The sequence below is a fragment of the Etheostoma spectabile genome, chromosome 23 (genome assembly GCF_008692095.1).
Source record: "Etheostoma spectabile isolate EspeVRDwgs_2016 chromosome 23, UIUC_Espe_1.0, whole genome shotgun sequence".
Lineage (NCBI taxonomy): Eukaryota > Metazoa > Chordata > Actinopteri > Perciformes > Percidae > Etheostoma > Etheostoma spectabile.
Genome location: NC_045755.1, coordinates 11,923,040 through 11,931,891, shown reverse-complemented (window position 1 = coordinate 11,931,891; position 8,852 = coordinate 11,923,040). Strand labels below are relative to the sequence as shown.

At 40.5% G+C, this 8,852-nt stretch overlaps 1 protein-coding gene across 9 annotated transcripts in view; it reads right to left on the bottom strand.

Annotated features, from left to right (window-relative positions):
• Positions 1-7,436: 7,436 nt before the first annotated feature.
• The window catches only part of cacna1c (calcium channel, voltage-dependent, L type, alpha 1C subunit), a 199,899-nt gene continuing 198,483 nt past the window's right edge, over positions 7,437-8,852 (bottom strand). For all 9 annotated transcript variants that reach the window (XM_032504750.1, XM_032504753.1, XM_032504751.1 and 6 more), the window contains one exon: positions 7,437-8,359. In XM_032504750.1, coding sequence (XP_032360641.1) covers positions 7,883-8,359 — 477 coding nt within the window. In that variant the 3' untranslated portion in view covers positions 7,437-7,882. The remainder of the gene's footprint in view (positions 8,360-8,852) is intronic.

The following is an 8,852-nucleotide window of genomic DNA, read 5'->3' as shown; positions in this document are numbered from 1 at the left end:
CATGTTTTCTTAACATCCTTAATGTCAAGATTCAGAATAAATTATAAATAAATTCAGCATTAACCCACAAAATCATTGAGCTAGTCAGCTGCTGAACTTCTTTTCTCCCCTTCCTGCATTCAATAAGAATGTATCTACACTTAAATAGTTCAAGTCCTCTAATTCCTTTCTTGGAAGAAAAAAATAGAAGCTACATGATTTTCATTGCTCAAACCATAAAGAGAGCTAGTCCTTGATAGGTGGATTTTTTTTGGTTTGATGTCTTTAATAGCTTTGATAATGCATTTGTATTTGTCTACGTGTGTGTATCGACTAGTGAAAGAGAGACAGGTCTCTCGGTGCTACAGTAGGAAAATGTCCAGACTTTGACCTACGCTGACAGGTTGCTGGTAGCTAACTGTCTTTCAGCTCACTTCACGAAAAAATAAAACTAAAGCAAACACGTTTTCAAACACGATTTCAGCTCTCCCTGTTGCCTAAAATATTAAGTAAAATTGGGAAATGTAGCAAGTGAACCACTTTCATTTCTGTACCCTAGTGTCTTTAAAAGCTGAGCAAAGAGGCTGTCTACTTCTGGAGTCCCAGCACTGGTAAAGGATAGATTTCAAGGGGGCTTAGCTGTGGATAATTATCATTTGAATCATCCAAGGTGGTGGTAAAAAGACCTTCGAGCCCATCGTGTATATGCCATCAGCTGAAACATACAATGTTTCTTCTTCTTCTGTAAATATAACTAGGCTACATGATTCCCTGCTGGTTCCTTATTGGTCAAAAATACAGTCAGTAAAGTGGGACTAAATTCTTACTGACCCACAGTCAGTAGGCTTATATAACACATTTTCATAACCAACATTTCACTAACTACATTCTCAAATAAGTGTACTGCCTTTTCCTTATCATAACATTCTGGTGATTAAATATTATATATTCATATATTTCTTGCTATAATATGGTATGTGGTGTATAAAAAATATACAATCATTGGCTAGTGGTGAGATACAGATATTATCATTCACATAGGTCCAATACTTTATATCCCTAGAGAGAGAACCCATGCACATACATTACTTGAATATATAATTCACCATGTAAGAACTTAGATCACCCTGAAATTCAAACATGATGAAATAAAATCTTCAACAATCCCCAAAAGAAGCTCTCCATCCAACATTCTTACGCAGACCAAACACCCACTGCTTCCCATTGTCATCAACAGATTGTCTTCCGTCTACTTTACGATCTCTCTTTCTTTTGCTTTCACTTGAGAAAATGACGTGAATTTGACCTGCAGCCTTTATGGCAGAGGGGGGTGTGGCTGTAGTTTAACTAGCTATGGACACAGCTGCAGCTTATCAGCCTGATTAGCAACCTGATAAACTAACTACTAACTAGCTACACTGAGCCAGAGACCACAGGTACATGAACACACACAAGACTTGCAAAACACAGGTATAACTAATATTATCAATTATGGCGACTTCCCATTTAGTGGTTCCAGCTCCACAGCTGAGGTTCGATGCACACCGATTTACTGGCACACCAAAATGGAAGTAAGCCATGTCTAAGGTTATAAGTTGCACATGTGCTTTTACTGCAGGATTAGTCAAAGTACTAGCTGTTAAGGGACTATTACTAGCAGGGTGGACAAAAAACACTGCTGTGTTCCAATTCCATATAACACAACTATTGTATATAGTATAACTACGTACCTATATATATATATATATATATATATATATATATATATATATAGTATGTTTTTGCTGTTGTTATATTACACTATCCAATGTCGATTAAACTGACTTTAAAATTACACTACCATTTGAATTATACTGATATTGATAATCTGTAATTAGTTTTAGAAACCATGAAGTTTAAAAGATGTGGACAGGGAAGGTCCATAGAAAAGCATATTTAGGTCTGAACGTCAGGACATCTCGACCTCTGTTCCATCAATTTCTACCATTCTTCTTTTAATCTTGTGAGTCCCCCTTATACTTTTACATACAGTAAATATCTGAACACACCAAATACTTAAAAAACTGCTCAGAATTAGTGTGTGGTATGGAATTGGGACACAGACGTTTTCGTTTACACGGTTTACTTTTTGCTTGAACATAGCGAGTAAGCAATCAGGTGTGTACGTGCTATGTAGCTCCTGCTTCTGTGTTTGTCTGTCCTGAGCCTTGATTTCAATCCACCAATGTTTTGTAAAAAAAAAACAAAACTACTAATTATGGGTAACTTGGTCCATTTCATAAATATGATTACCACTGGTCCATCTTCCAAATCTCAAACAAGGGAAAGATACAAGTTGAAATCTGAGACTATGGCAACACATAGGCAAAGAAGTGACACCTGTCTAAACTGTGAAGTAAAAATATTGTAGTTTGCTTTCTCTCTCAACGTTGGACAACCATATAAACATGAGCTCTGTCCTTCTCGGGGTTAGGAATTTAGAAAGTCAACTAAAAGCCCGGAGGACACAAGATATGCAAAATCACCTTCCGAACACCCCTCCTGCTGTCCATGCTCAGATGTTTATCTTGAGAAAAAATACTGACTTTAATCTTATGTACACTAAATAGAAATAGCTACTGTCATAATGGGATATGATACTTAACCTGATCAAACCAAAAAGACTGCAAAACCTGGCACGCTCAATGTCAACATGTGAACCTCATGCAATACTGATGGTACACCCTAGTAGCTTAACCCTTTTAAAACTGGAAATAAACAGGAGAAAGAGATGCAGTCAAACACATAGTGAGTCAGGGAGGTGAAGTTAGTTGTTTTTGCTGCTGAGTCATCAAAAATAAATCAGATTTTCATCCTGGGGCTACACTGGCTGGAAGTTAAACCACAAGCAAAAAACACCAATTTCATGTCGATGTCTCAATACACATTTTAGACTGCAGATGCCGATCCAACACCCTGGCACGAGAAAGATAAATACATACTCTTTACTATACTGCACTGCAATGTACCTGATTTCAAGTATGTTAGGTTTCTCTGGCATGTATACCACTGAGTTTATGTTAAAATGTAAAAAAAAAAAAAAAACTATACATCGTCATATTTTTTTTCCCACTTTCACAAATATATTTACTTCGGGAAACCTTGTATACAGTCATAGTTATTGCATTGTTTTTGCATATCTTGTGGGATGCAGGATCACACCCACTCATACCATATACAACTCATAGTTCAACCTATATGTAACATAAAAACTGCAATGCTGCTCCACTCCACACAGGGGCACCACATGCCTCTAAATCTCTCTCACCAGCATTTCAAATCAAAGAACTTTTGAACAGAAACAACAAAGCCCGGGTTTGCACTTCTGACATGCAGGGTTACTCTAAATGTATGTCTATAATATGTAAGTGCACATTTATTAGGAACACCAAAGTAAAGGATTTGAACTGTAGTTTCTGATGTGCATGTATGCATTATCTATGTTCTTTTATCCTTAAAGCTGGAGATGATACTAAACATTTATGAATGTGACTATTGATCAGTGATTGTGGAAATCTTCCCATCTTTTTTCTTAACTTGGTCAAGTCTGAAAATGGTTCTGTTCTGGATAATTCCTTGATACATTATTAAAGTAAATATTGTCATTCATTACATGGTTTCTTATCAAAACTGCCTTGAGTAACATTCGTAGCTGTTGCTATACTGGCTGATAGAATGGTTAATAGAAAGCCAGATAACTTGCTGGCTTTTCTGTAGCAGCTTAGATACAAAAACTACTACTTTACCATTCAGGTGCCCGCTGGTTACATTTATTATTTAGGATTTAGTCCTATAGTAATTAGGTGTATTAAGTAAACCAGCATAAATAACCAGGAGGAGGACTCATTGTAAATTTTAAATTCGTTCAGGGTTAAATCCCCTTTGCCAGGGCTGATCCGACAGTGTGGAAACAAAAACCAATGCACAAACTGAGATTGTGCACACAAACACTGAATCCAAATGCTTTGCTGCACACACATTAACAAGTTTCACCACACTTTAAATCAGCTTTCCTAACTTTTAAACTTAAAGTTTGACTAAAATACTGAAACTGATGTGAGCCACTAGCCGAAAGGTAGTCTGTTAACTCATAGTACCAAGTTGTTGAAATATAAATACTATTTTAATGAGTTGCTTTGTAAAAAGAAAAGAAAAAAGAATGTTTTATGAGGTCAAAGGAAGAAAAGAAAAGAGCAGACTACATGTCAGGGAGGGTATTCCTTTGACAACACAGACTTCTTCAGGCCTTGCAGTATGATAACAACCTCAAAACAACGATAGCACTGTTACTAAAACACGTTCAACATTCACATTTAGTTTGCATAATAATGTCAGAAGTCTGTTACTGGCACAGGATGCAGTGTATGGCAGTGTGTTCATGCATACCCTTCCCTGCCACGAACCTGCTCTGCTTAACATGTTAACATGTAGGAATGAGAGCTCAGCAGTTAGTCCGGAATGGTAAATTAAAGTGAAAACTAATGGCTATAAGTTTACATGTGAAAGTGTCTCGGGGTGGGAAATCAATGTCTTTAAAATCGAGATCTTTAGAGATAAACATCTGTTGCAAAATATTTGAATTTTCTTTAGAGCTAATAAGAGTGTGTAAGTTTAAAAGTACGTTTTTAATGCTCTAACCCAAACTTAAAATTGACGATAGAAAATCTTTTTGCCTAGATCCACTGAGATGTACCTGCATGTGCACACTGGTCTGGTAAGATACAGGCTTTTAATACTAGCCTAGTGTACAGTTGAGTTTGCATCTGGATTGTGTTGGCAACGACAATTATGTTTTAACGCTTTAGAGAGCTTAACTGAAGAATTTCAGTTTTAAATACTATAAAGTTGTTTAATAAATGTGACAATTGGCACCAAAGATGTGATACTGACATTAGGAATGTTTTTTTTGGAGAAGATACAACACGAAGGGGAGACCTGTGCCCTGTGTAATGTACTGAGGTGCCTGAGGTCCATAACTGGCCATGGCATCATGTGGTCATACCTTATCTTAGGTGAATCCAAACTATAAAAGAAAAAGGTCAGTAAAAGGTTGTCAGCATGCTACCTAAAAGCCATTAGAAGAAAATGAAAAGACAAAAATCACACCACTGGGGAATCCTCCAGGACTCAACTTCCCTCCAAGCTGATAGTTTACTGATCTGTATTCAATTATTCTCATGTTAACCAAACAATTATCACATATTATCAACTGACAGTAAATTACCTGTTTGTAGTGTAATTTATTTCAGTATTTAATTTTACCAGTAAATGATATTACAGACAGGGAGCTGTTTTATTTCTAACAATGACAATAATGTTTTGTGATATGAGCAGACCTCAGACAAAGAGATGTGATTCAGAAGTCTTGCAGCATCTGTACACCAGCCCTAATAGTTTAATTTGGAGTTTAAACTACGATTAAATTATGAAATTGTGTGATTATGGTGTGTTAAAGCCGAGCAATCAGTGACTCACCCCCCAGTTCATTCACGAGGCGTCACTGTGGCAGTGCGAATTTGGTGCTTCTACCATTCAGAGCAACAATCCACCATAAAAAAGAAAAGCAGCAATTGCCAAAAGGCTTGTTCCCCTCTGGCCAAGCTGCAATGCCAAAACTCATCACCACTGTAAACTTAACCGTCACTCTGACCTCGCTGGAGACCTTACGCCTAATAACATCTAAACAGAGAAATAGAAAAAAAAGTTATAAGATGACGACAAGATAGAATGGCTTCTGACTCTGCAGCTTGGCTAAAAAGTAAAAACCGTGCTAAAGAAATCCCAAAGCTTTGGAAGCATGCCTGTCCATGGTAACCCTGTGTTAAAGAGGCCCATTATCACAACACACACACACACACACACACACACACACACACACACACACACACACACACACACATCCTTGCGCGCACACACTCACAAAATATCATACTTGTAATGCTACCTTAATTTACTGTCTAGGCTTAAAATCAGCTGTTTAGAATACATAAGTAACCACTCGGACACAGGCACGCACACATCCAAATGCACATTCTCACACACATTTTTCTCTTCTGGGAAAAATAAATAAATAAATAGATACAATCTGTAAAAGGTGCATACTGATAGAGAGAAAGACCCCCTTTTAGATACACACACTATCTCACACATTTGTGCATACATGCATTCTGTACTAAAACGCAGACACACAACCGCACGCACCAATATAGTTATACACTCGCACGCAAACACTACGCCCTGCTTCAATACTTAAAACCTCTTAAAATTCTCCTAAAATAAACCGAGCAAAAATACATTTATAAGAACAGCACCCCGATTGTGCAAACAAATCAAGGATAAATTAAACCAATAACATCATGAATATAAAACAAAATAGTCATGGCTAGCCAGTTTTGCACAATATTGAACTGTTAAATACATAGTGGGCGTGGTCTGTAGAGAGAGTGTGTGGTAGCAAATCCAATAGGATTCTACGCTGAGAGGAAAAGGAGGGTCTTGGAGAAGGAAGTGAGGTTGATTGACGGACAGATCCTCTGTAGAGCCATGCCCCGAGTTTGTTTTCTTTTCAATCGGTCACTCCCGTTCTCTCCTCCACCCTCCGTCTTTGTTGCCCCATTTGACACCCTCACCTCCTGAGGGCTAAAAAGCACACAAAAAAGCGATGGAGGAAGAGGTGTTGTGGTATAACCAAATAAGAGTGAGGAAGGAGAGAGGGTGGAGTGAGGAACGGCGAGGTATGAGGCAGAAAAGGGGGCTTGCTGTCTTTGCTTAGCCACCAAATGCTCCTCCCATTTCCTGTTTGGGGCAGGTTGTGGGCGTGGTCAAACAAGAAAAAGCGGCAGAGGAGGCGAAGCCAGATCAAGGTGACGGACGAGGTGAGTTTGTCTCTTGCTGAACAGCGTACAAAAGAGCTGGCCAGCCTCCTGTTGGCCAGAGAGTGTCTCTCTCTGCCCGTGGCCCCTACAGAAGCCCTGTTGTGGCTGTTGGGCCATCCCTCAAATCCCCCCCCCCCCCACACACACACCTAATCCCACCCCAAGGCTGGCAGGGCTGTGCTCCAAGGTTCCTTAGCTTTGGAAGAGTAAGAGATTTCAAACAGGGTTTTCCTTGCCCTGTTTACTCAATACAGCGCTTCATCATCAGTGAACCAAAAAGGAGGAGTTGACCTTTGACCACAAGTGGGTGTGGTCAGATTTAAATCATTAACTGACCCCCACCCCCCCACCAAGCTGGTCTGCTGTCCCCTACCTGGCTTCATGGCGGCCAGACAAACAACACTAACACAACACCTAAGTAGGCATAGGAAATGAAAACAATAAACACACTATGTTGACTGCAGGAAATCCATAAAATGACTTCCTGCTTCTGTTGTTTCCTTTCTACCTTTCCTTCATTTCTACTTTCTCCTCGCTTTTTTGCTTCTCTCTACTTTTCTGCATTTCAAACTTTGAGGACAGGATAAAACTGTGAGGCACTTTAGAGACACACTCAGACACGTGTAGAACACACGCACTCATGCACACATACAAATCATAGGTCACATACAAGCATACACTCAGATAGTATAGAGTATAGTGTGGTATACTTGACTACAAACATTCACACACATACAAAGTCATATTAACCAACAAAGTCAAAACCAGGTGTTTAAGGTTGCGTCACTGGCCGCCATTGTCCAGAGCGCTTACGTCTGGCAGAGAGGCAGACACTGTGTGTGTGTGTGTGTGTGTGTGTGTGTGTGTGTGTGTGTGTGGGGCGGGGACAGACAGAGCGAGCCGCGGCGCTGTTACCCAGCATTGACAAGCGTCAGTCTCTGATGATGTCAGAGGGGCCAGTTGGCCAATCAAACCCGTCAATCTAACTCCTACAAACTCGTCACACACTCCATATCTTCGTCATCCAACAGCCCGCTGTTCCTGTGCTGCGCTCCTTCAATCACAGCTGAGCTTCGGTGTTGCCCCTCCTCTCGCCCTACCACCTCTTCCTCCTCCTCTTCTCGTCCCCTCCCCCCTGCAAGCAGCTCCTGCCGCTCCTCCACCGAGGACGGCTCGTGGACAGAGCCTCTGCTTCCTCTGGCTTCTTCCCCGCCCTCGCTGACCACTTGGTCCCTGTGCATTGCTGCTGCTGTGTGGAAGGGGAGGAGGTTGCCATTGGGGCTGTGCTGGGAGGTGGAGGAGGTGCAGGATGTGGCGTTGGTTGCGGTGTTGCCGTTGAGAATGTTTTTTGCGGCGTGCTCCATCTCTTCAATGGTCATGTCACATGCATCGGCCAACTCGGCTTTGGTCACCTCGATGAACGACGGGTCCTGGGCAAAATGACCCAAACCCTCTGATATTAACACCTGGGGAGGGAAATGGGAAGAAAAAGAATGGATGGAGAGGAAGGGAGGAAGATAGAGAAAAATTGCGGGATGGAATGAGAGAGAAAATAAAACTTAAATATATTAGGAAAAAGATGCAATGATTATGGCTGCATCTAATGATTATTTTTATCTAACTATAAATCGAGGACCCTCTGTGTGTGTGTGCGTGTGTACGAGGCTCTGTATAGCAGTGGGGGCGAGGTTGCTACATCCGTAGTGGGCTCACTGATTGCGGTTCACCGCCTTTAACTTTTTTGCTGCTACCAACGTTACACGATTGCTGGATATACCAACCAAACTTTTCTTCACTTCGTCTTTTTCGTCCTGCCATTTCGTTGGACTGTGACTGTGTTAACATTGACTACATTTGTAGCTGAAATAAAGCCACGGAATGCTGTTGAGCCTTACAGCCTTACCTTGTCAAACCTGTACACACACACACACACACACACACACACACACACACACACAC